General features: G+C 37.0%; 1 protein-coding gene across 1 annotated transcript in view; it reads right to left on the bottom strand.

Annotated features, from left to right (window-relative positions):
• Positions 1-293: 293 nt before the first annotated feature.
• The window catches only part of BOLL (boule homolog, RNA binding protein), a 70,426-nt gene continuing 45,103 nt past the window's right edge, over positions 294-25,616 (bottom strand). The window contains 1 exon segment of the mRNA XM_057746507.1: positions 294-401. Within this exon segment, the coding sequence (XP_057602490.1) occupies positions 294-401 (108 nt within the window).

The raw sequence follows: 25,616 nt of genomic DNA, 5'->3' as shown, positions 1-25,616 counted from the left end.
CAAAGAATATGAAACATAACTTCTAAAGGATTGAGAGGAAAAGAAATACCACAAAGCAGAGAAAATGAAATACACTTCACTATTCCCAATGTGGTTATTATTCATGGAATGGATAAAACATGTTGTAGAAAATGTCACTACAGTTAGATTAACACATTAAAAACCCAACATGCCACATCTACCTAAATAATTTTGTAGAACAGCTGAAAAAGCAAATTTCATCAAATTTACACAGTGGAATAAATAAGTATGGCGAGGTATTAACTAACCCTAAGTTTCACAACGGGCAGCTTCTAGCTGGTTCGTTGAAGCTGGATATCGGCCACACGAGGATCATTCAACAAGAAATCAGTTGAGCTGGACTAGAGCTGCCCGATTGTCTTAATAATGAATGCTCCACACTGTCTGTTAAGTAAAGAGAAAGAAAATATAGGTCAGAAAGCCTGAACAGGAAAAAAAAAAGAATAAGTTAGAATAGATGAGTATAGGACATCAATGAAGATTTACTAAATACTTGCTGAACACGTGGTACTAATTATATTAGAGTGTTAAGAAGTGAGAGGATAGAGATCAGGAGGGGTCCAGAACTCAGGAAATGCTTGCTCCCTGCTCTCTGAGAGCTTACAATCTATTTTACGCAGTCTTTAGTGTTACAGTATAAATGCTTCATATATAAAAATGAGGAATAGGTCAACAGAGAAACATGTGAGTTACAACATTCCTTCTCTTTTGAAAACATTATTAGTTGAGTTTTAAAAACATATTTTTAAAAAAGGGAGTAGAGTTTGGCAGAAGGCTATTTAGAAAGTTGTCTAAAACCCCAAAAGTACTCTTCAAGTTGGCATTGGTAGAACAGGCATTTAGGTATCTATGCCACAGAATACAGAGTAATTCCATATATCTGTGTTATCCTGAGAATTTTTGTGTGTTGTTATTAGTTTGGGCCAAAGAAACAACTTAGTTCCTACCACCTTTTTGGCACTTTGAGCATAGGTCTATTCCTAATTCAGGAAACCAAGTTGTCCTATGACATATTTTTACATTTGGGATAGGTTCAAATTTTTCCATATTCTAATTTCTCTAGAGCAGTACTATCTCACAGAAATTTCTATATTGATGACTACAACATTTGACTACACTGTCAAATATGGTGGTCACTAGCCCACATGGGCTAGTGACACATGGAGCTATTCAGCACTTGAAATGCGGCTTCAACAAGTGGTGCTGGGAAAACTTGACAGCCACATGTAAAACAATGAGATTAGAATATTCCCTCAGGTCACATACAAAAGTAAACTCAAAATGGTTTAAAGACCTAAATGTAAGACATGAAACCATAAAACTCCTGTAAGAGAACATAGGTGAAACACTCTTTGACATAAATTGTAGCAATATTTTCTTGGATCAGTTTTCCAAGGCAAAAGAAATAAAAGCAAAAAATAAACAAATGGGACCTAATTAAACTTAAAGCCTTCTGCATAGCAAAGGAAACCATAAACAAAACGAAAAGACATGGGAAAAAATATTTGTAAACACTGTGACAGATAAGGGGTTAATATCCAAAATATACAAACAGCTCATACAACTCAATACCAAAAAAACCCCCAAAAATCTAATCAAAAACTGGGCAGAAGACTTGAACAGACATTTTTCCAAAGAAGACATGCAGATGGCTAATAGGCAAAGATGCTCAGGATCACTAATTATTAGAGAAATGCAAATCAAAACCATAATGAAGTATCATCTCAGAATGGCCATTATCAACAAATCTACAAATAACAAATGCTTGAGAGGGTATGGAGAAAAGGGAACCCTTGTACACTGTTGGTGGGAATGTAAATTGGTGCAGCCACTATGGAAAACAGTATGGAGGTTCCTTAAAAAGCTAAAAATAGAACTACTATATGATCCAGCAATTCCACTCCTGGGTATATATCCAGAAAAAAAAAAGAAAACACTAATTTGAAAAGATGCATCATTATGTTCATAGCAGCACTATTTACAATAGCCAAACAACAATTCAAATGCCCATCAGTAGGAAACTGGATTAAGAAGATGTGATATATATATATATTATATGTATAATATATATATATGTCACATTATACACACACAGTGGAGTATTATTCCACTGTAAAAAAGAATGAAATATTGTCAGTTGCAGCAACATGGATGGACCTAGAGAATCTTATGCTTAGTGAAATGAGTCAGACAGAGAAAGACAAATACAATATAATATCTCTTATATGTGGAATCTAAAAAAAATACAAATGATTGTATATACAAAACAGAAACAGATTCACATACATAGAAAACAAACTTGTGGTTACCAAAGGGGTGAGGGAAGGGGGAGGGACAAATTAGGGGTATGGAATTAACAGATACAAACTACTATATATAAAATAGATAAGCAACAAGGATTTATTGTACAGCACAGGGAATTATACCCATTATCTTGTAATAAACTATAATGGAATATTATCTGCAAAAGTACTGAATCAGTATGCTGTATACCTGAAACTAACACAATACTGTAAATTAACTATACCTCAATAAAAAAAAAAGTGGTTAGTTGCAATTGAGGAACTGAATTTTAAATTTCATTTAATATTAATTAATTTAAAATTGAAATTAGCCTCATGTGGCCAGTAGTTACCATGTTTGAACTCTAGGGGTTCAAACTTGCCTGGTTTGCTAAACTCTATAGACAGGCCAGGATTTCTCTGGCCTGTTGAATACTGTCCAGTACCACTTAATATCATTCACTGTTGTATTCTCAGTGTCTAGAATATTGGTTAGCACATGGTAGATGCTCAACAAATATTTGGTAAATGAATGAAATATACTGTGGTAATATACAGCTATTCATGTCTAATCATCTACTCATAGCTTACTTGCAATATGCCCTGGTCCTCTTAGAGAAAATAGAGAAGTGAAGTTAAACTGTTCTTTGTAAGTGGAATTGCTTGATTGAAGCTCAATATGCCTAGAGAGAACAGGAGCAGTGCTAACTTCATTACAGCTCAAAGAAAAACAATATAAACAGTTGTATATGAATAATTTAGGTTGATAATTATGGGAATATTGATGGGAGAATATTCAATGGCAAGGAATTTGGTAAGGATGTGGATAAGAGTTATGAGAATGATAAGAGGGAAAAATAACTTCAGATTAAAAAAACTAAATTCAGATTTTATGCATGACTAAAGGATGGAAACTGAAGATAGAGAATTCTTGAAGAAATAAATATACAGTAATCTAGTTAGGCCATAAGAGAGGTTAGAAAAGTGATATGGGGAATTCCCTGGTGGTGCAGTAGTTAAGAATCTGCCTGCCAATGTAGGGGACACAGGTTCAAGCCCTGCTCCAGGAAGATCCCACATGCTGCACAGCAACTAATCCTGTACACCACAACTATTGAGCCTGTGCTCTAGAGCTCGTGAGTCACAATTACTGAGCCTGTGCCCCAATTACTGACGCTCAAGCGACTAGAGCCATGCTCCACAACAAGAGAAGCCACTGTAATGAAGAACCTGTGCACCACAATGAAGAGTGGCCCCCACTTGCTGCAACTAGAGAAAGGCTATGTGCAGCAATGAAGACCCAATGCAGACAGTAAATAAATAAATAAATAAATAAATAAATACATTTATAGAAAGAAAAAAAAGAATCTGCCTGCCAAAAATGGGACACGGGTTTGTTCCCTGGCCCGGGAAGATCCCACATGCCGTGGAGCAACTAAGCCCATGTGCCACAGCTACAGAGCCTGTGCTCTAGAGCTCGCAGGCCATAACTATTGAGCCTATGAGCTGCAACTACTGAAGCCTGTGTGCCTACAGCCCATGTTCTGCAACAAGAGAAGCCACTGCAATGAGAAGCACATACACCACAATGAAGAGTAGCCCCCGCTCACTGCAACTAGAGAAAGCTCGTGCACAGCAATGAAGACCCAATGCAGCTAATAAATAAATAAATAAATAAATAAATAAATAAATAAAAGGTAAAGGGATTTGGCAGTGGAAAGAGAAATGAATACAGTATTTTTAGCAAGTTAGTGAGCTGAAAAAGGACATAAAACAGTATAAAGAAACCATGTATCTTAAAGAGGTCAGCAAAATCACTGGTATTATTTTGATTTCAGGGGATAAAGAAGATGGGCAAACTAACATAAAAGAGGTGAGGATTCTGAAAATAAAATGTAAGAAATTGTGTATTCATGATTTTCAGTTTGAGGAAGTAGTGACCATCCATCCTGGTGGTGTTGTTTTAGAGTTAAAACAGGAAGAGAATCAAAGCACTATTAAACACCACTAAAATTCAGAAGAAAATTGGAAAACTCTCTTGGAAAACAATTTAGAGGACAAAGAGAATCATGCCATGATTAGCTGGTAAAAGGGGAAGAAATACATTTTTTGAAAGAGATCCTGAAAGATCAAACAGAATGCAAGGAAAGAGAGCCACATATGAGAATGAATAAAATTTGAGCACATGCTGGTTGACAGTATTGAACTAAAGAGAATCTAGGAGGACAAGAACTAGGACAAGACCCTTGGGGTTTGGCTGATAATCATCAAATCTTGGCAATAAATCTTAGATAAGTGCTTTGACTAGATTTCAGTACTGAAGGAACAGTAATTTCATATGAGTGAAAAAGATACTCCTATATTCCTCCTTCATGCCTTTCCAAAACAGATAAATTTAAAATATTGTTAGTGAAGTGCAGAATACAAAATCCTATTGCTTATTATCCTGTGTCCTCAAAGTGGGGAAAGATGTTATCCAAAAAAGTTCAGGAAACAATTCTGTAAGGTATTAAGGTTTGATGAGTTGAACCTATGTCATGAAAGTAAGATGCTCATCCAAGTAGTATGGGTGCTAAGAGCAAAGAAAATATATTGGGTAAAAGGAGGAAAAACATTCAAATAGAGGGAATGACAGACTCAGAATGCAAGGGAAGTAAGTGCCGAAACTAAGAATGGAAACACGTAATTGGATATGCAAATAAAATGTGCCACACAATGACATAGAGTTCCCCATCTAAAAGAAGTACAAAATTTACACTTGGAATACTGTATCAACTAATACCTATCCTTACACAGTAATTAATAAATATTTAATTTTGCATTCCCTGGTTGCCTAGTGGTTAGGAATCTGGGCTTTCACTGCTGTGACCCGGGTTCAATTCCTGGTTGGGGAACCGAGATCCCGCAAGAAGCAGTGGCCAACCACCCTCCCTCCCAAAATAGAAAAGCAACTCCCCCCATCCCCCAAATATCTCAGATTATCCTTATTCATACTTCCCCCCACATTGACTAAGTATTTTGGCTGGTAAGCATTTATGGAAAATGTAAAATTAAAGCAGTCTAGAGGCTAAGGGTCAAGTAATCCATGTTAGGTTCAAAAAAGATCAAAAACAAATAATTAAAAATGGAAATATAATATAAAAAAGAATGTATATATGTGTATAACTGACTCACTTTGCTGTGCAGCAGAGACTGGCACAACATTGTAAATCAACTATACTTCAATAAAAAAATGGAAATATAACGAAAGCATTTGTATACATTTCACATTACACTTTAAGACGTTACATGAATCTGACAGTGGGTTAATGCAAGGGTTGTAAAACTATAGCCTGTAGGCCAAATCTGTATACTTTATTTACAAATCATCTGTTTTTGTAAATAAAGTTTTACTGGAACACAGTCACAGTCATTGTTTATATCTTATCTGCAGTTGTTTTTAAACTACAATTGCATAGTTGAATAGTTAAGCTAGAGACCATGTGGCCTAAAGAGCTTAAAATATTTACTATTGGGCCCTTTACAGAAAGTTTGTTGACCACTGGGGTTTAAACTAGTCAGGCTGGAAAAAAATTTTAGGCTGAGAACTTCTGAAAATCTTCAAAAGAAAACATTAATAAGGTGCCTTAAATTAAAAGAGTGTATATACTTTATATTGTGGAAACAAATTATCACTGCCCTCAAATACATTGGATTCACCTTGATTAAATTAAAGTCAAAATCAGAAATTATAAGTTTAATAGAAACGAGAAACTAAAAAGCTATTGACACTAATGCTTTTGAGACTACAAAGAACAGGGATTAACTAGGTTATATATTTAGGTATACAAGAAGATAAGTATTAGTGCTCTAGTTGCCATGGTGTTTAAATTAAATCTATACAGTACTTATTCTATGTTTTACTGTCAGAAAATTGAGTTTCTAAGTCTTTACAGAAGTACAAAGAGCTTTCTTGTAACATTAACAAGTTTGTTTTTAATACTTCCAAGGCCTTGACTTTTTAACATTGAGGCTATTTTTTTATAGAAAATTATTTGTTATAATGTTTGTTGCAGAAAGTTGTGTTTACTTAATGTGGTAAACTGTATTTGCAATATCTGGTTGGTATTATTCTTCATCAACCTGCTTCCTATGTTATTACTTATCTAGTTTGAATAACCTCAACTAATATAGAACACTAAAAAGCTCTCTTAGAATTAGGAACATGGGAAAAAGATGGTGGCAAAGTAGAAGGACATGGAATGCATCTCTCCACAGATGCATCAGGAATACATCAAAAGATGCAATAATTCCCACAGAAAACCAGGTGAACACAAGCAGAAGACCTTAGATACCAGAAAGGACTGCAAAGATCCTGACATAATTGGGACAAGCAACCTCTGGAGTCTGGATTCCTCGACCAGAAGTCAAGTTGGAGGCTCTGAGGAGGGAGCACTGAGCCCAGGATGCTAGACCACTAGAGAGCCTTCAGCTACAAGGAAGAATAACTGCAGAGAATTCTCATGGAGGCCTCTATCAGAGTCTAAGACCTGGCTTCACCTGACTGCCTGCAACTGCCAGTGCTGGATACATCACACCAAACTACAAACAAGACAGGAACACAAACCCACCCATCAGCACACAGACTACCTAAAGCCAAAACAGAGAAACTATAAGAAACATTTAATAAGGACCTAGAAGAATTAAAGAGCAAACAGTAATGAACAACACAATAACTGAAATTAAAAATACTCTAGATTGTATAAAGAGCAGAATAACGGAGGCCGAAGAACAAGTAAGTAAGTTGAAAGATAAAATGGTGGAAATAACTGCCACAGAGCAGGAAAAAGAAAAAAGAATAAAAAGAATGGAAGACAGTCTCAAAGACTTCGGTGACAACATTAAGTGCATCAACATTCGAATCATAGGTGTCCCAGCAGAAGAAGGAAAAAAGAAAGGGTCTGAGAAAATATTTGAAGAAGTTTTAGTGGAAAACTTCCTCAACGTGGGAAGGGAAATAGTTAATCAAGTCCAAGAAGTGCAGAGAGCCCCATACAGAATAAAACCAAGGAAAAACTTACTGAGGTACATATTACTCAAACTAATGAAAATTAAACACAAAGAAAAAAATTTAAAAGCAGCAAGAGAAAAGCAACAAATAACACATAAGGGGAAACCCATAAGGATGACAGCTGATCTTTCTGCAGAAACTCTGCAGGCCAGAAGGGAATGGCAGGATATACTGAAAGTCTTGAAAGACAAAAACCTACAGCCAAGAATACTCTACCCAGCAAGAATCTTATTCAGATTCGATGGAGAAATCAAAAGCTTTACAGACAAGCAAAAATTAAGGGAATTTCAGCACCACAAAATCAGCCTTACAATTGCTAAAGGGACTTCTCTAGGCAGGAAACACAAGAGAAGGAAAAGACCTACAAAAGCAAACCCAAAACAATTAAGAAAATGGTAATAGGAACACACATGTCAATAATCACCTTAAATGTAAATGGATTAAATGCTCCAACCAAAGGACACAGACTGGCTGAATGGGTACAAAAACAAGACCCTCTATATGCTGTCTACAAGAAACTCACTTCAGACCTAGGAACACATACAGACTGAAAGTAAGGGGAAGGAAAAAGATATTCCATGCAAATGGAAGTCAAAAGAAAGCCAGAGTAGCAATACTCATATCAGACAAATTAGACTTTAAAGTAGAGACTAGTACAAGAGACAAGGAAGAACATTATATAATGATCAAGGGATCAATCCATGAACAAGATATAACAATTGTAAATATTTATGCACCCAACATAGGAGCACCTCAATACATAAGGCAAATGCTAACAGCCATAAAAGGGAAATCAACAGTAACACAATAACAGTAGGAGACTTTAACACCCACATACACCAATGGACAGATCATCCAAACAGAAAATAAATAAGGACACACAAGCTTTAAATGACACATTAGACCATCTCGACTTAAAAGATATTTATAGGACATTCCATCCAAAAACGACAGAATACACTTTCTTCTCAAGTGCACACAGAACACTCTCCAGGATAGATCATATCTTGGGTTACAGCTCAAGCCTCGGTAAATTCAAGAAAACTGAAATTGTATCAAGCATCTTCTCTGACCACAATGCCATGAGACTAGATATCAATTATAGGAAAAAAACTGTAAAAAATACAAACACATGGAGGCTAAACAATATGTTATTAAACCAAGAAATCACTGAAGGAATCAAAGATGGAATTGAAAAAAATACCTAGAAACAAATGACAATGAAAACACAACAACCCAAAACCTATGGGACGTAGCAAAAGCAGTTCTAAGAGGGAAGTTTATAGCAATACAGTCCTACCTCAAGAAACAAGAAAAATCTCAAATAAACAACCTAACATTACACTTAAAACAATTAAAGAAAGAAGAACAAAAAAACCCCAAAGTGAGCAGAAGGAAAGAAATCATAAAGATCGGAGCAGAAATAAATGAAAAATAAAGGAAGGAGATAATAGCAAAGATCAATGAAATTAAAAGCTGCTTCTTTGAGAAGATAAACAAAATTGATAAACCATTAGTCAGACTCACTAGGAAAAAAAGGCAGAAGATGCAAATCAACAGAATTAGAAGTGAAAAAGGAGAAATAACAACTGACACTGCAGAAATACAAAAGATCATGCGAGAAGACTACTACAAGCAATTGGATAACCTGAAAGAAATGGATAAATTCTTAGAAAAGTATGATCTTCCAAGACTAAACCAGGAAGATATAGAAAATATGAACAGACCAATCACAAGTACTTAAATTGAGACTGTGATTAAAAATCTCCCGGCAAACAAAAGCCCACGGCCAGATGGATTCACAGGCAAATTCTATCAAACATTTAGAGAAGAGCTAACACCTATCCTTCTCAAACTCTTCCAAAATACAGCAGAAGGAGGAACACTCCCAAACTCATTCTACGAGGCCACCATCACCCTGATACCAAAACCAGACAAAGATACTACAAAAAAAGAAAACTACAGACCAATATCACTGATGAATTTAGATGCGAAAATCCTTAACAAAATACTAGCTAACAGAATCCAACAACACATTCAAAGGATCATACACCATGATCAAGTGGGGTTTATCCCTGGAATGCAAGGATTCTTCAATATACACAAATTAATAAATGTGATACATCATATTAACAAATTGAATGATAAAAATCATATGATAATCTCAATAGATGCAGAAAAAGCTTTTGACAAAATTCAACGCCCATTTATGATAAAAACTCTCCAGAGAGTGGGCACAGAAGGAAATTACCTCAACATAATAAAAGCCATATGTGACAAACCAAGAGCCAACATCATTCCAAATGGTGAAAAACTGAAAGCACTCCCTCTAAGATCAGGAACAAGACAAGGATATCCACTCTCGCCACTACTATTCAACATAGTTTTGGAAGTCCTTGCCACAGCCATCAGAGAAGAAAAGGAAATAAAAGAAATCCAAATTGGAAAAGAAGTAAAACTGTCATTGTTCACAGATGACATGATATTATAGATAGAAAACCCTAAAGAAGCTACCAGAAAACTGCTAGCACTAATCGATGAATTTAGTAAAGTAGCAGGATACAAAATTAATGCGCAGAAATCTCTTGCATTCCTATACACTAACAACGAAAGAGCAGAAAGAGAAATTAAGGAAACTCCCATTTACCATTGCAGCAAAAAGAATAAAATACCTAGGAATAAACCTGCCTAAGGAGGCAAAAGACCTGTATGCAGAAAACTATAAGACGCTGATGAAAGAAATCAAAGATGACACAAACAGATGGAGGGACATACCATGTTCTTGGATTGGAAGAATCAACATTGCGAAAATGACTATGCTACCCAAAGTAATTTACAGATTCAATGCAATCCCTATCACATTACCAATGGCATTTTTCACAGAACTAGAATGAGAAATTTTATGATTTGTATGGAAACGCAAAAGACCCTGAACAGCCAAAGCACTCTTGAGAAGGAAAGATAGAGTTGGTGGAATCAGGCTCCCTGACTTCAAACTATACTACAAGGCCACAGTGATCAAGACAGTATGGTACTGGCACAAAAACAGAGATACAGATCAATGGAACAGAACAGCCCAGAGATAAACCCACACACATATGGGCACCTTATCTTTGACAAAGGAGGCAAGAATATACAATGGAAAAAAGACAGCCTCTTCAATGAGTGGTGCTGGGAAAATTGGACAGCTACATGTAAAAGAATGAAAGTAGAACACTCCTTAACACCATACACAAAAATAAACTCCAAATGGATTAAAGACCTACATGTAAGGCCAGACACTATAAAACTTTTGGAGGAAAACATAGGGAGAACACTCTATGACATACACAAAAGCAAGATCCTTTTTGACCCACCTCCTAGAATCATGGAAATAAAATCAAGAATAAACAAATGGGACCTCATGAAACTTAAAAGCTGTTGCACAGTGAAAGAAACCATAAACAAGACAAGAAGACAACCCTCAGAATGGGAAAAAATAGTTGCCAACGAAACAATGGACAAAGGATTAACCTCCAAAATATACAAGCAGCTCATGCAGCTTCATACCAAAAAAGCAAATAACCCAATCCACAAATGGGCAGAAGAACTAAATAGACATTTCTCCAAAGAAGACATACAGATGGCCAACAAACACATGAAAAGATGCTCAACACCACTAATCATCAGAGAAATGCAAGTCAAAGCCACAATGAGGTATCACCTCACACCAGTCAGAATGGCCATCATCAAAAAATCTGGAAACAATAAATGCTGGAGAGGGTGTGGAGAAAAGGGAACCCTCCTGCACTGTTGATGGGAATGTAAATTGATACAGCCAGTATGGAAAACAGTATGGAGGTTCCTTAAAAAACTAAAAATGGAACTACCATATGACCCAGCAATCCCACTACTGAGCATATATCCAGAGAAAACCATAATCCAAAAAAAACAGGTACCATAATGTTCATTGCAGCACTATTTACAATAGCCAGGACATGGAAGCAACCTAAATGCCCATCAACAGATGAATGGATAAAGAAGATGTGGCACATATATACAACGGAATATTACTCAGCCATAAAAAGGAATGAAATTGATCATGGTGGTAGATGTAAGTTTTCAAAAATCCTAATTTTTGTTTTAGAGCTCAAATTTTATTATTGCAACAAATTCTCTTGTTTTTCTTGAAATGATAGTCTCATTTCATTAATTTTCACGAAAAAGAATGCCAAGTAACCAAGTCTGAACAACCAGTTTGTCTATCAAGTTATTCTTTCAAATACAAATGGCAGCCAGTTCAGCTCCCAACTTAACTGCAGAGGAGCTTTACTGTGTGCTAACCCATTTTGCCAAAAAACAATCCCATGAGGACTTGTATTTAAGAGCAGAAACTGAATAAAATTAATCATTTTATTATTAATTCCAAAAAAAAAAAAAAGAATGAAATTGAGTTATTTGTAGTGAGATGGATAGACCTAGAGTCTGTCATACAGAGTGAAGTAAGCCAGAAAGAGAAAAACAAATACCATATGCTAACTCATATATGTGGAATCTAAAAAAATGGTACTGATGACAGCGCAAGAATAAAGATGAAGATGTAGAGAATGGACTTGAGGACACGGGGTGGGGGTTGGGGGCGAAGGGGAAGCTGGGATGAGTGAGAGAGTAGCATGGACATATATACACTACCAAATGTAAAATAGATAGCTAGAGGGAAGTTGCTGCACAACACAGGGAGATCAACTTGATGATGGGTGATGACTTAGAGGGCTGGGATAGGGAGGCTGGGAGGGAGTCGAGAGAGGGAGGGGATATGGAGATATATGTATAAATACAGCTGATTCACTTTGGTGTACAGCAAAACTGGCACAACAGTGTAAAGCAATTATATTCCAATAAAGAGCTTAAAAAAAAAAAAGAATTAGGAACGTGTAGCTACAGACATTCCTCCTTGTAAAAATTTATGTTACAAATGAAATAAAGTGACTCTAACACAGAGGTTAACTGTTTTTATTTTTAAAAAAAGTTTGCTTTTTCTATATATTTGTTACAGGTACAATAGAGGTCTTCATAAGTCGTTAATTATTGTTTTTGTGTGTGTCCATGGACTTCTTTGGCAGTCTCCTGAGAACTATGAACCCCTTCTCAGAATCGTGTTTTAAAATATATAAACATAATATATAATATTATATATTTGTATAAATATATAATCTTATATGGTTTATAACATTATAAGGGAAACAAGTCATATTGTAATATACTTATATCCACAGACTCTTTAGGAGGGGATCTTTGGACTAGATTAACTTTAAAACTCAATGCAGGGACTTACTAGTGATGCAGTGGTTAAGAATCCGCCTGCCAATGGACAGGACACGGGTTCGATCCCTGGGCCGGGAAGATCCCACATGCTGCAGAGCAACTAAGCCCACGCATGACAACTATTGAGCCTGTGCTCTAGAGCCCATGAGCTACAACTATTGAGACCATGAGGTGCAGCTACTGAAGCCCACGTGCCTAGAGCCCGTGTTCCACAAGAGAAGCTACCGCAGTGAGGACCCATGCACCACAATGAAGAGCAGTCCCCTGTGCACCGCAACTAGAGAAAGCCCGTGTGCAGCAATGAAGACCCAATGCAGTCAATAAATAAAGAAATTTATTTAAAAACCCAAAAAACCAAACAAAACTCCATGCAGAATCTTAGTATCTCTTTTCTTTGAACTCAAAGATTAAATGTAAATGATTGGCATGGTGATTATTCTATATCATTAAGAATCAGTATGTCACTGTTTTTGCTGCAAAGGTATTCAGTAGCAATATAGACCCCCATTTTGCATACTATCATTATTAACATTTCAAGTATAAAAAGTGACATCATATTCAGTTTCACTCTCTTAAGGCAATCTTAGATTAGATTTCAACATTTCAAGAAAACCAACAACAACAAGATTGAGGTCTATATATTTTCTTAAGAACAGCAACTAAATTCTGAACTTAATTAAAAATGTAATTCCCTAATTGATTTACAGAATTTGATTGAGATAGGATATACTACCACTGAAAATGTGTTAATAAGATAAAAAGAAAAGTGTGGTGATATAAATTGCCATTTGTGTGGAAAAAGCCAAAAACTCTCAACAATTACATAATATTATATATAAATATACTATATATATTGTGTATACATAAATATATAATATACATAATGTAAGGCATTATATTACCTTTCTTTTTTAAAATGAGTATATTTCATTTACTCTTTTTTAAAATGAGTATATTTGATTTATTGGAGTATAGTTGATTTACAATACTGTGTTAGTTTCTGCTGTACAGCAAAGTGAATCAGAGATATATATACATATATCCACTCTTTTTTAGATTCTATTCCCTTATAGGTCATTACAGAGTACTGAGTAGAGTTCCCAGTGCTATACAGCAGGTTGTATTACCTTTCTAAGAAGACAGGAGTATAAAGAAAAGATTGTCATGATTATTAGCTGTGAGGAACTAATGGGATACAATTACTGACACTATTTCAATGTTGTCTTTCACACTGGGCACATCCACAACTAACTGTAGTACTTAACATATAAAATCATTAGTTAAAGGCTCTGGGTTGGAACCTGGGTACCTTAATAATTTAAAAAGATACTTATATTTTTAGAGCAGCTTTAGGTTCACAGTGAAAACTGGGCAGAAAGTAGAGAGTTCCCATAGACTCCCTACCTTCATATATGCACAATGTCCTCTACTCACATCTGGTACTGGAATGGTGCATTTGTTACATTTGATGAACCCATCATTATCACCCAAAGTCCATAGTTTACATTAAGGTTCACATTCTACGTGTTTTGACAAATGTATAATGACATGTATCCATCATATTGACAGTTAGTATAATGTCTCACTGACTAAAAATCTTCTGTGCTCTGCCTATTCAACTTTCCCTCCCCACAACACCTGACAACCACTGATCTTTTCACTGTCTCAATAGTTTTGCCTTTTCCAAAATGTCATATAATTGGAACCATACAGTATGTAGTGTTGTCAGATTATTATTTTTTTAACTTAGCAATACAAATTTAAGGTTCCTCCTTGTCTTTTCTTTTTTTAAAATTTATCTTTATTTATTTATATATTTTTTGGCTGCATTGAGCCTTTGTTGCTGTACATGGGCTTTCTCTAGTTGTGGCAAGTGGGGGCTGCTCTTCGTTGTGGTGTGCAGGTTTCTCATTGCAGTGGCTTCTCTTGTGGAGCACGGGCTCTAGGCGCACGGGCTTCAGCAGTTGCGGCACATGGGCTCAGTAGTTGTGGCTCGAGGGCTCTAGAGCACAGGCTCAGTAGTTGTGGCACACGGGTTTAGCTGCTCTGCGACATGTGGGATCTTCCTGGAGCAGGGATCGAACCTGTGTTCCCTGCATTGGCAGGCGGAGTCTTAACCACTGCGCCACCAGGGAAGCTCCTCCATGTCTTTTCATGGCTTCATAGCTCATTTCTTCTTAGTGTTAAATAATATTTCATTGTCTGGACAGACTGTTTATTCCATTCACCTACTGAAGGGCATCTTGGTTACTTCTAAGTTTTGACAATCATGAATAAGGTTGCTATAAACATCCTTGTGCAGGGTTTTGTGTGGACATAAGTTTTCTTTTTTTTAAAAGAACTTTTATTGAGATACACTTAACAGACAATAAACTGCATGTATTTAGAGTGTACAATTTGGTATCCCAATCTCCCAATTCATTCCCCGCCAACCCTCCCCACTTTCCCCACTTGGTGTCAATATGTTTGTTCTCTACATCTGTGTCTCTATTTCTGCCTTGCAAACCGGTTGATTTGTACTATTTTTCTATAGTTTGCATATATATGTTAATATACGGTATTTGTTTTTCTCTTTCTGACTCACTTCACTCTGTATGACAGTCTCTAGGTCCATCCGTGTCTCTACAAATGTCCCAGTTTCATTGCTTTTCACAGCTGAGTAATATTCCATTGTATATACGTACTACATCTTTATCCATTCATCTGTTGATGGACATTTAGGTTGCTTCCATGGCCTGGCTATTGTAAACAGTGCTGCAATGAACATTGGAGTGCATGTGTCTTTTTGAATTATGGTGTTCTCTGGGTATATGCCCAGCAGTGGGATTGCTGAGTCATATGGTAACTCTATTTTTAGTTTTGCAAGGAACCTCCATATTGTTCTCTATAGTGGCTGTATCAACTTACATTCCCACGCTCTCCAGCATTTACTGTTTGTAGATTTTCTGATGATGCCCATTCTCACTGGTGTGAGGTGATACCTCATTGTAGTTTTGATTTGCATTTCTCTAATAATTAGTGATGTTGAGCAGCTTTTCATGTGCCTCTTGGCCACCTGTATGTCTTCTTTGGAGAAATGCCTATTTAGGTCTTCTGCCCATTTTTTAATTGGGTTGTTTGTTTTTCTGATATTGAGCTGGATGAACTGTTTATATATTTTGGGGATTAATCCTCTGTTGATTTGTTTGCAAATATTTTCTCCCATTCTGAGGGTTGTCTTTTCATCTTGCTGATAGTTTCCTTTGCTGTGCAGAAGCTTTGAAGTTTCATTAGGTCCCACTTATTTATTTTTGTTTTTATTTCCATTACTCTAGAGGATGGATCAAAAAAGACCTTGCTGTTATTTACTTCGAAGAGTGTTCTTCCTGTGTTTTCCTCTAGGAGTTTTATAGTGTCTGGCCTTACATTTAGGTCTTTAATCCATTTGGAGTTTATTTTTGTGTATGGTGTTAAGGAGTGTTCTACTTTCATTCTTTTACATGTAGCTGTCCAGTTTTCCCAGCACCACTTATTGAAGAGGATGCCTTTTCTCCACTGTATATCCTTGCCCCCTTTGTCATAGATTAGTTGACCATAGTTTATCTCTGGGCTTTCTATCCTGTTCCATTGATCTATATTTCTGTGTTTGTGCCAGTACCATACGGTCTTGATCACTGTAGCCTTGTAGCATAGACTAAAGTCTGGAAGCCTGATTCCACCAACTCTGTCTTTCCTTCTCAAGAGTGCTTTAGCTATTCAGGGTCTTTTGTGTTTCCATACAAATTGTAAAATTTCTTGTTCTAGTTCTGTGAAAAATGCCATTGGTAATTTGATCGGGATTGCGTTGAATCTGTAAATTGCTTTGGGTAGCATAGTCATTTTCACAATGTTGATTCTTCCAATCCAAGAACATGGTATATCCCTCCATCTGTTTGTGTCATCTTTGATATCTTTCATTAGTGTCTTATAGTTTTCTGAGTACAGGTCTTTTACCTCCTTGGTTAGGTTTATTCCTAGGTATTTTATTCTTTTTGTTGCAATGGTGAATGGGGTTGTTTCCTTAATTTCTCTTTCTGATCTTTCATTGTTAGTGTATAGAAATGCAAGAGATTTCTGTGTGTTAATTTTGTATCCTGCAACTTTACCAAATTCGTTGATTAGCTCAAGTAGTTTTCTGGTGGCATCTTTAGGATTTTCTATGTATAGTATCATGTCATCTGTGAACAGTGACAGTTTTACTTCTTTTCCAATTTGGATTTCTTTTATTTCCTTTTCTTCTCTGATGGCTGTGGCAAGGACTTCCAAAACTATGTTGAATAGTAGTGGTGAAAGTGGACATCTTTGTCTTGTTCCTGATCTTAGAGGGAATGCTTTCAGTTTTTCACCATTTGGAATGATGTTGGCTCTTGGTTTGTCACATATGGCTTTTATTATGTTGAGGTAATTTCCTTCTGTGCCCACTCATAAATGGATGTTGAATTTTGCCAAAAGCTTTTTCTGCATCTATTGAGATCATCATATGATTTTTATCGTTCAATTTGTTAATATGATGTATCACATTGATTGATTTGCATATATTGAAGAATCCTTGCATTCCAGGGATAAACCCCACTTGATCATGGTGTATGATCCTTTGAATGTGTTGTTGGATTCTGTTAGCTAGTATTTTGTTAAGGATTTTTGCATCTAAATTCATCAGTGATATTGGTCTGTAGTTTTCTTTTTTTGTAGTATCTTTGTCTGGTTTTGGTATCAGGGTGATGGTGGCCTCATAAAATGATTTTGGGAGTGTTCCTTCCTCTGCAATTTTTTGGAAGAGTTTGAGAAGGATAGGTGTTAGCTCTTCTCCAAATGTTTGATAAAATTCACCTATGAATCCATCTGGTCTTGGATTTTTGTTTGCTGGGAGATTTTTAATCACAGTCTCAGTTTAAGTACTTGTGATTGGTCTGTTCATATTTTCTATTTCTTCCTGATTCAGTCTTGGAAGATTATACCTTTCTAAGAATCTGTACATTTCCTCCAGGTTGTCCATTTTATTGGTATATAGTTGCTTGTAGTGGTCTCATGGTGCTTTTTATTTCTGTGGTGTCTGCTGTAACTTCTCCTGTTTCATTTCTAATTTTATTGATTTGAATCCTCTACCTCTTTTTCTTGATGAGTCTTGCTAGAGGTTTATCGATTTTATTTATCTTCTCAAAGAACCAGCTTTTAGTTTTATTGATTTTTGCTATTGTTTTCTTTGTTTCTATGTCATTTATTTCTGCTCTGATCTTTATGATTTCTCTCCGTCTACTAACTTTGGGTTTTGTTTGCTCTTCTTTCTCTAGTTTCTTTAGGTGTAAGGTTAGATTGTTGATTTGGGATTTTTCTTGTTTCTTTCGGTAGGATTGTATTGCTATAAACTTCCCTGTTAGAACTGCCTTTGCTGCATCCCATAGGTTTTGGATCATTGTGTTTTCATTGTCATTTGTCTCTAGGTATTTTTTGATTTCCTCTTTGATTTCTTCAGTGATCTCTTGGTTATTTGGTAGTGTATTGTTTAGCCTCCATGTGTTTGTGATTTTTACAGTTTTTTTCCTGTACTTGACTTCTAATCTCATAGCATTGCGGTCAGAAAAGATGCTTGATACAATTTCAATTTTCTTGAATTTACCAAGGCTTGATTTATGACCCAAACTGTGATCTAACCTGGAGAATGTCCCATGTGCACTTGAGAAGAATGTGTAATCTGCTGGTTTTGGATGTAATGTCCTATAGATATCTATTAAATCAAGCTGATTTATTGTGTCATTTAAAGCTTGTGTTTCCTTATTAATTTTCTGTGTGGATGATCTGTCCATTGGTGTAAGTGGGGTGTTAAAGTCCCCCACTATGATTGTGTTACTGTCAATTTCCTCTTTCATAGTTGTTAGCATTTGCCTTATGTATTGACGTGCTCCTATATTGGGTGCATATATATTTATAATTGTTATCTCTTCTTCTTGGATGGATCCCTCGATCTTTATGTAGTGTCCTTTCTTGTCTCTTGTAACATTTTTTATTTTAAAGTCTATTTTATCTGATATGAGTATCACTACTCTAGCTTTCTTTTGATTTCCATTTGCATGGTATATCTTGTTGCATCCCCTCACTTTCAGTCTGCATGTGTCCATACGTTTGAAGTGAGTCTCTTGTAGACAGCATATATATGGGTCTTGTTTTGTATCCATTCAGCCAATCTGTGTCTTTTGGTTGGTGCATTTAGTCCATTTACATTCAAGGTAATTATCGATATGTATGTTCCTACTACCATTTTCTTAATTGTTTTGTTTATGTTTTGTAGGTCCTTTTGTTCTCTTATGTTTCCTGCTTCGAGAAGTTCCTTTAGCATTTGTTGTAGGGCTGGCTTGGTGGTGCTGAATTCTTTTAGCTGTTGCTTGTCTGTAAAGCTTTTGATTTCTCTGTTAAATCTGAATGAGATCCTTGCTGGGTAGAGTATTCTTGGCTGTAGGTTCTTCCCTTTCATCACTTTAAATATATCCTGCCACTCCCTTCTGGCTTGCAGAGTTTCTGCTGAGAAATCAGCTGTTAACCTTATGGGAGTTCCCTTGTATGTTATTTGTTGTTTTTCCCTTGTTGCTTTTAATAACTTTTCTCTGTCTTTAATTTTTGTCAGTTTGACTACTATATGTCTTGGCATATTTCTCCTTGGGTTTATCCTGCCTGGGACTCTCTGTGCTTCCTGGACTTGGGTAGCTATCTCCTTACCCATGTTAGGGAAGTTTTCAACTATAATCTCTTCCAATATTTTCTCGAGTCCTTTCTCTCTGCCTTCTCCTTCTGGGACCCCTATAATGCGAATGTTGGTGCATTTAACATTGTCCCAGAGGTCTCTTAGGCTGTCTTCAGTTCTTTTCAGTCTTTTTTCTTTATTCTTTTCTGCATCAGTGATTATCACCATTCTGTCTTCCAGCTCACTTATTTGCCCTTCTCCCTCAGTTAATCTGCTATTGGTTCCTTCTAGTGTATTTTTCACTTCAGTTATTGTGTTGCATATCTCTTATTTGTTTGCTCTTTAATTCTTCTAGGTCTTTGGCAAACTTCTCTTCCAACTTTTTGATCTTTGCATCCAGTCTTTTTTCAAAGTCCTGGATCATCTTCACCATCATTATCCTGAATTCTTTTTCTGGAAGGGTGCCTATCTCCTCTTCATTTAGTTGTTTTTCTGGGGTTTTAGCTTGTCCCTTCATCTGGTACAAAGTCTTTTGCCTTTTCATGTTCTCTATCTTTCTGCGGCTGTGGTTTTCAGTTCCACAAGATGAAATACTGCTGATACTGCTTGATACTGCTTTCTGCCCTCTTGTGGCAGAAGCTATCTAGCAGGCTCATGCATACGTCCTGATGGGAGGGACTGATGGTGGGTAGGGCTGGGTGGGTGGATATCAGTAAGACTTTAATCTGCTTGTCTGCCAGTGGGTGGGGCTGTGTTCCCACCTTGTTGGTTGTTTGGCCTGAGGCTACCCAGCACGGGGGCTTACAGGCTCTTTGGTAGGGCTAATGGCAGACTCTGGGAGGGCTCATGCCAATGAGCACTTCCCAGAACCCCTGCTGCCAGTGCCCCTGTCTCCTCGGTGAGCCACAGCTGCCCCCCACCTCTACAGGCAACCCTTCAACAACAGCAGGTGGGTCTGGTTCCGTCTCCTATGGGGTCACTGCTCCTTCTCCCTGGGTCCTGGTGAGCACACTTTTTGTGTGCCCTCCAAAAGTGGAGTCTCTGTTTCCCCCAGACATGTGGAGGTCCTGCAATCAAATCCTGCTGACTTTCAAAGTCTGATTCTCTGGGGACTCCTCCTCCCATTGCTGGACTCCCAGGTTGGGAAGCCTGACGTGGGGCTCAGAACCCTCACTTTAGTGGGTGGACTTCTGCAGTATAACTGTTCTCCCGTTTGTGAGTCACCCACCCAGCATTTATGGGATTTGATTTTAACACGATTGAGCCCCTCCTACCATCTCATTGCAGCTTCTCCTTTGTCTCTGGATGTGGGGTGTCTTTTTTGGTGAGTTCCAGTGTCTTTCTGTGGATGATTGTTCAGCAGTTAGTTGTAATTCTGGTCCTCTTGCAAGAGGGAGTGAGCACACGTCCTCCTACTCTGCCATCTTGATCCTCTCTCTGGACATAAGTTTTCAATTCATTTGTATTAATACCTAAGAGTGCAGTTGCTAGATTCTATGGTACGAGTATAGTTAGTTTTGTAAGAAACCGACGAACCATCTTCCAATGTGGCCATACCATTTTGCATCCTACCAGCAATGAATGAGACTTCCTGTTGCTCTGCTTCCCTGCTTGCATTCAGTGCTGTCAGTGTTCTAGATTTTGGCCATTCTAATGGGGGGTGTAGTGGTAACTCACTGCAGTTTTAATTTGCGATTCCGTAATGACATGTGATATTAAGCATCTTTTCAAATGCTTCTTTGCCAACTGTATATCTTCTTTGGTACAGTGTCCTGTTAAGACCTTTGCCCCATTTTTAAAAATTTTTATTATCTTATTTTTTATAATTTTTAAAGGTTACATTCCATTTACAGTTATTACAAAATATTGGCTATATTCCCTGTGTTGTACAGTACATCCTTGTAGCCTATCTTATACCTATAGTTTCAAGCTTCCACTCCCCTACCCCTATATTGTACCTCCCCTTCCTCTTCCCAATGTTAACCACTAGTTTGTTCTCTGTATCTGTGAGCCTGCTTCTTTTTTTGTTATTTTCACTAGTTTGTTGTTTTTTTTTTTTAGATTCCACATATAAATGATATCTTACAGTATTTGTCTTTCTCTGTCTGACTTGTTTCACTTAGCATAATGCCCTCTAAGTTCACCCTGCCCCATTTTTTTAATTGGTTTGTTCATTTTCTTATTGTGGAGTTATAAGAATTCTTTGTATATTTTGGGTAATACTCCACAAATATTTCCTCTTAGTCTGTGGTTTGTCATCTCATTCTCTTGACACTGTCTTTCACAGAGGATAAGTTTTTCATTTTAATAAAGCCAATGTAGCAATTATTTCTCTCATAGATTGTGGCTTTGGTGTTGTATCTAGAAAGTCATTGTCAAACCCAAGGCTATCTAGATTTTCTCCTATGTCATCTTCTAGGAGTTTTATAGTTTTATGTTTTACATTTAGGTCTTTGATCAATTTTGAGTTAATTTCTTGTGAGAGGTGTAACATCTGTGTTTATATTCACTTTTTTGCACGTGGCTATCCACTTGTTCCAGCATCATTTGTTGAAAAGACTACTTTTCTCCATCATATTGTATCTGCTCCATTGTCAAAGATTAGTTGACTACATTTGTGAGGGTGTGTATATATTTTATCTGATCTACTTGTGTGGGGAAAGCAAACGCAAATTCATAGGCTCCTATCTTAAGTCTAAGTAATGAAAAAATAAGCAGAAAATCACTGTTTTAGTAAGATATACAAAAGATATGGAAGACATTTCTAAGTGAACCACTGATATACAGCATGGTGACTATACTTAATAATACTGTACTGTATATTTGAAAGTTGCTAAGAGAGTAGATCTTCCAAGTTCTTATCACAAGAAAAAAGCTGTAACTATGTAAGGTTTTGGATGTTTAACTAGACATTGTAGTGATCATTTTGTAATACATACATATATATATTTTTCAACTTCCCCACATACATATATTAAATCATTATGTTGTCACTTGAACTAATACAATACAAAGTTTTTGCAGAGTGTTGATAGTGTGGACAGAAGTGTGCAGATGTGCATTGTCATTGAAGATCACAACACCGTTGGATAGCAGTTCTCTGCGTTTAATCCAAAGTTTAGGCTTCAGCTCTTCAATAAGCATCTCACTGTAACGAGCAGTGTTGATCGTTGAATCTTTTTCCTGATAATGTTCTAATACTGGCCCTTGAGAATCCCAGAAAACTGTAAGCATGAATTTTCCAGCCGATGGTTGACTTTTGAACCTTTTCTTGGTCGAAGATTGAGGATGTTTCCATTCCATACTCTGCTGTTTACTCTCAGGCTCATAGTGATGAATCCATGTTTCATTACCAGTAATGATTCTCTTTAAGAAACTTTCACCTTCCTTAGGGTATCAGTCCAAATTTTGTTTGCAGATATCCAAACGCTTCTGTTTATGCTCTTCTGTGATTTGTTTTGGTACCCATCTCGCACAAACTTCTTGAAACCTAAGTCTGTCGCGGATTACTTTGTTTTGAGGTGTTAAAGCATCCTCCCTATAGTCCTGATCTTGCTCTTTAGGATTTTCACCTGTTTGGCCACCTGAAAGTAGCCCTATGAGGACAAAGATTCACTTCTGATGAAGAAATGAAGACAGTGGTGCATGCATGGCTTACAGCTCAGCCTAAAACATTTTTTATTGAGGGAATACGAAAGCTTGTTGACAGATGGACAAAGTGTATTGAAAAGCAAGGAGATTATGTTGAAAAATGATGTATTTATTTTTTCTAAAAGTTAATTAAAATAAATTCTACAGCCAAAGTGTGTATAATTTTTGACTTGCCTACATCTATATCTGTATCTATATCTATATCTATGTATCTCACATTTTCTTTACCCATTCATCTGTTGATGCACACTTAGCTTATTTCCATGTCTTGACTATTGTAAATGGTGCCACTATGTACACTGGGGTGCATGTATCTCTTTTTGAATTAGAACTTTCATCTTTTCTGGATATATGTCCAGGGGTGGGACTGCTGTGCCAAATGGTAACTCTATTTTAGTTTCTTGAGAAACCTCCATACTGTTTTCCATAGTGGCTGCACCAATTTACATTCTCACCAACAGTGTAGGAGGGTTCCTGTTTCTCCTCACCCTCTCTGACATTTATTAGTTTGTAGACTTTTTAATGGTGGCTATTCTGAACAGTGTGAGGTGGTGCCTCATTGTAGTTTTGATTGGTATTTCTCTAATAATTAATGATGTTGGACATCTTTTCATGTGCCTCTTGGCCACCTGTATGTCTTCTTTGGAGAAATGTTTACTTAGGTCTTCTGCCCATTTTTAAAAAAATTTATTTTTATTTGGTTGTGCTGGGTCTTAGTTGCGGCTCACTGGCTCCTTAGTTGTGGCATGTGAACTCTTAATTGCAGCATGCATATGGAATCTAGTTCCCTAACCAGGGATTGAACCTGGGCCCCCAGCATTGGGAGTGAGGAGTCTTAACCACTGTGCCACCAGGGAAGTCCCCTGCCCATTTTTTGAGTTGTATGAGCTATTTGTATATTTTGGAAATTAAGCCCTTGTTGGTTGCACTGTTTGCAAATATTTTCTCTCAGTCCATAGATTGTCTTTTTGTTTTGTTTATGGTTTCCTTTGTTGTGCAAAAGCTTATGTTTGATTATGTCCCATTTGTTTACTTTTGCTTTTACTTCTATTGCCTTGGGAGACTGATCTAAGAAAACATCAGTATGATTTATGTCAAAGAATGTTTTGCCTATGGTTTCTTCTAGGAGTTTTATGGTGTCATGTCTTTTTTTTTTTTAACTTATTTTTTTGGGTGCATTGGTCTTCATTGCTTTGAGCAGGCTTTCTCTAGTTGTGGCAAGTAGGGGCTACTCTTTGTTGTGGTGCACAGGCTTCTCATTGTGGTGGCTTCTCCTGTTGGGGAGCATGGGCTCTAAGCGCATGGGCTCAGTAGTTGTGGCTCTTGGGTTCTAGAGTGCAGGCTCAGTAGTTGTGACACACAGGCTAAGTTGCTCCACAGCATGTGGGATCTTCCTGGACCAGGGGTCGAACTTGTGACCCCTGCATTGGCAGGCAGATTCTTAACCACTGCACCACCAGGGAAGTCTCTATGGTGTCATGTCTTGTATTTAAATCTTTAATCCATTTTGCGTTTATTTTTGTGTATGGTGTGAGGGTGTGTTCTATAATCCATTTTGCATTTATTTTTGTGTATGGTGTGAGAGTGTGTTCTAACTTCACTGATTCACATGCAGCTGTCCAGCTTCCCAATACCATTTGCTGAAGAGATTGTCTTCTCTCCATTGTATATTCTTGCCTCCTTTGTCAAAGATTAATTGACCATAGATGTGTGGGTTTATTTCTGGGCTCTCAATTCTGTTCCTCTGATCTATATGTCTATGTGACAGTACCATGCTGTTTTGATTACTGTAGCTTTGTAGTATAGTGTGATGTCTGGAAGGGTTATACCTCCAGCTTTGTTGTTTTTTCTCAGTATTTCTTTGGCAATTCTGGGTCTTTTGTAGTTCCATATAGATTTTAGGATTATTTGTTCTAGTTCTGTAAAAAATGTCATGAGTACTTTGGTAGAGATTGCCATAAATCTGTAGATGGCTTTGGGTGGTCTGGCCATTTTAATAATATTAATTCTTGTACTCCAAGAGCATGGGATATAGTTCCTTTGTTATTTTTATTTATTTATTTATTTATTTAATTGGCTGTGTTGGGTCTTTTTTTTTTTTTTTTTGCTGTGCACGGGCTTTCTTTCTTAGTTGTGATGAGTGGGGGCTTCTCTTCATTGTGGTGTGCAGGCTCCTCATTGCTGTGGCTTCTCTTGTTGTGGAGCTCAGGCTCTAGGTGCGTGGGCTTCAGTAGTTGCAGCACATGGGCTCAATAGTTGTGGCTCACAGGCTCTAAAGCGCAGGCTCAATAGCTGTGGCAGATGGGCTTAGTTGCTCCACGGCACGTGGGATCTTCCTGGAGCAGGGATCGAACTCATGTCCCCTGCATTGGCAGGCGGATTCTTAACCACTGTGCCATCTAGGAAGCCCTAGTTCCTTTTTAAAAAAACAAATTTATTCGGGGATATGTGTATAAAAACAGTTGGTTGAACTTGGTGTACCCCCCAAAAAATAATAATAAAAAAAAAACCAAAAAAAACCCAAATTTATTTGTTTATTGGCTGCATTGGGTCTTCATTGCTGCACACGGGCTCTCTCTAGTTGCGGAGGCAGGGGCTACTCTTGGTTGTGGTG

The sequence above is a fragment of the Hippopotamus amphibius genome, chromosome 8, assembly GCF_030028045.1.
Source record: "Hippopotamus amphibius kiboko isolate mHipAmp2 chromosome 8, mHipAmp2.hap2, whole genome shotgun sequence".
In the NCBI taxonomy this organism is placed as follows: Eukaryota; Metazoa; Chordata; class Mammalia; order Artiodactyla; family Hippopotamidae; genus Hippopotamus; species Hippopotamus amphibius.
This window is presented reverse-complemented; position numbering and strand designations above follow the sequence as displayed.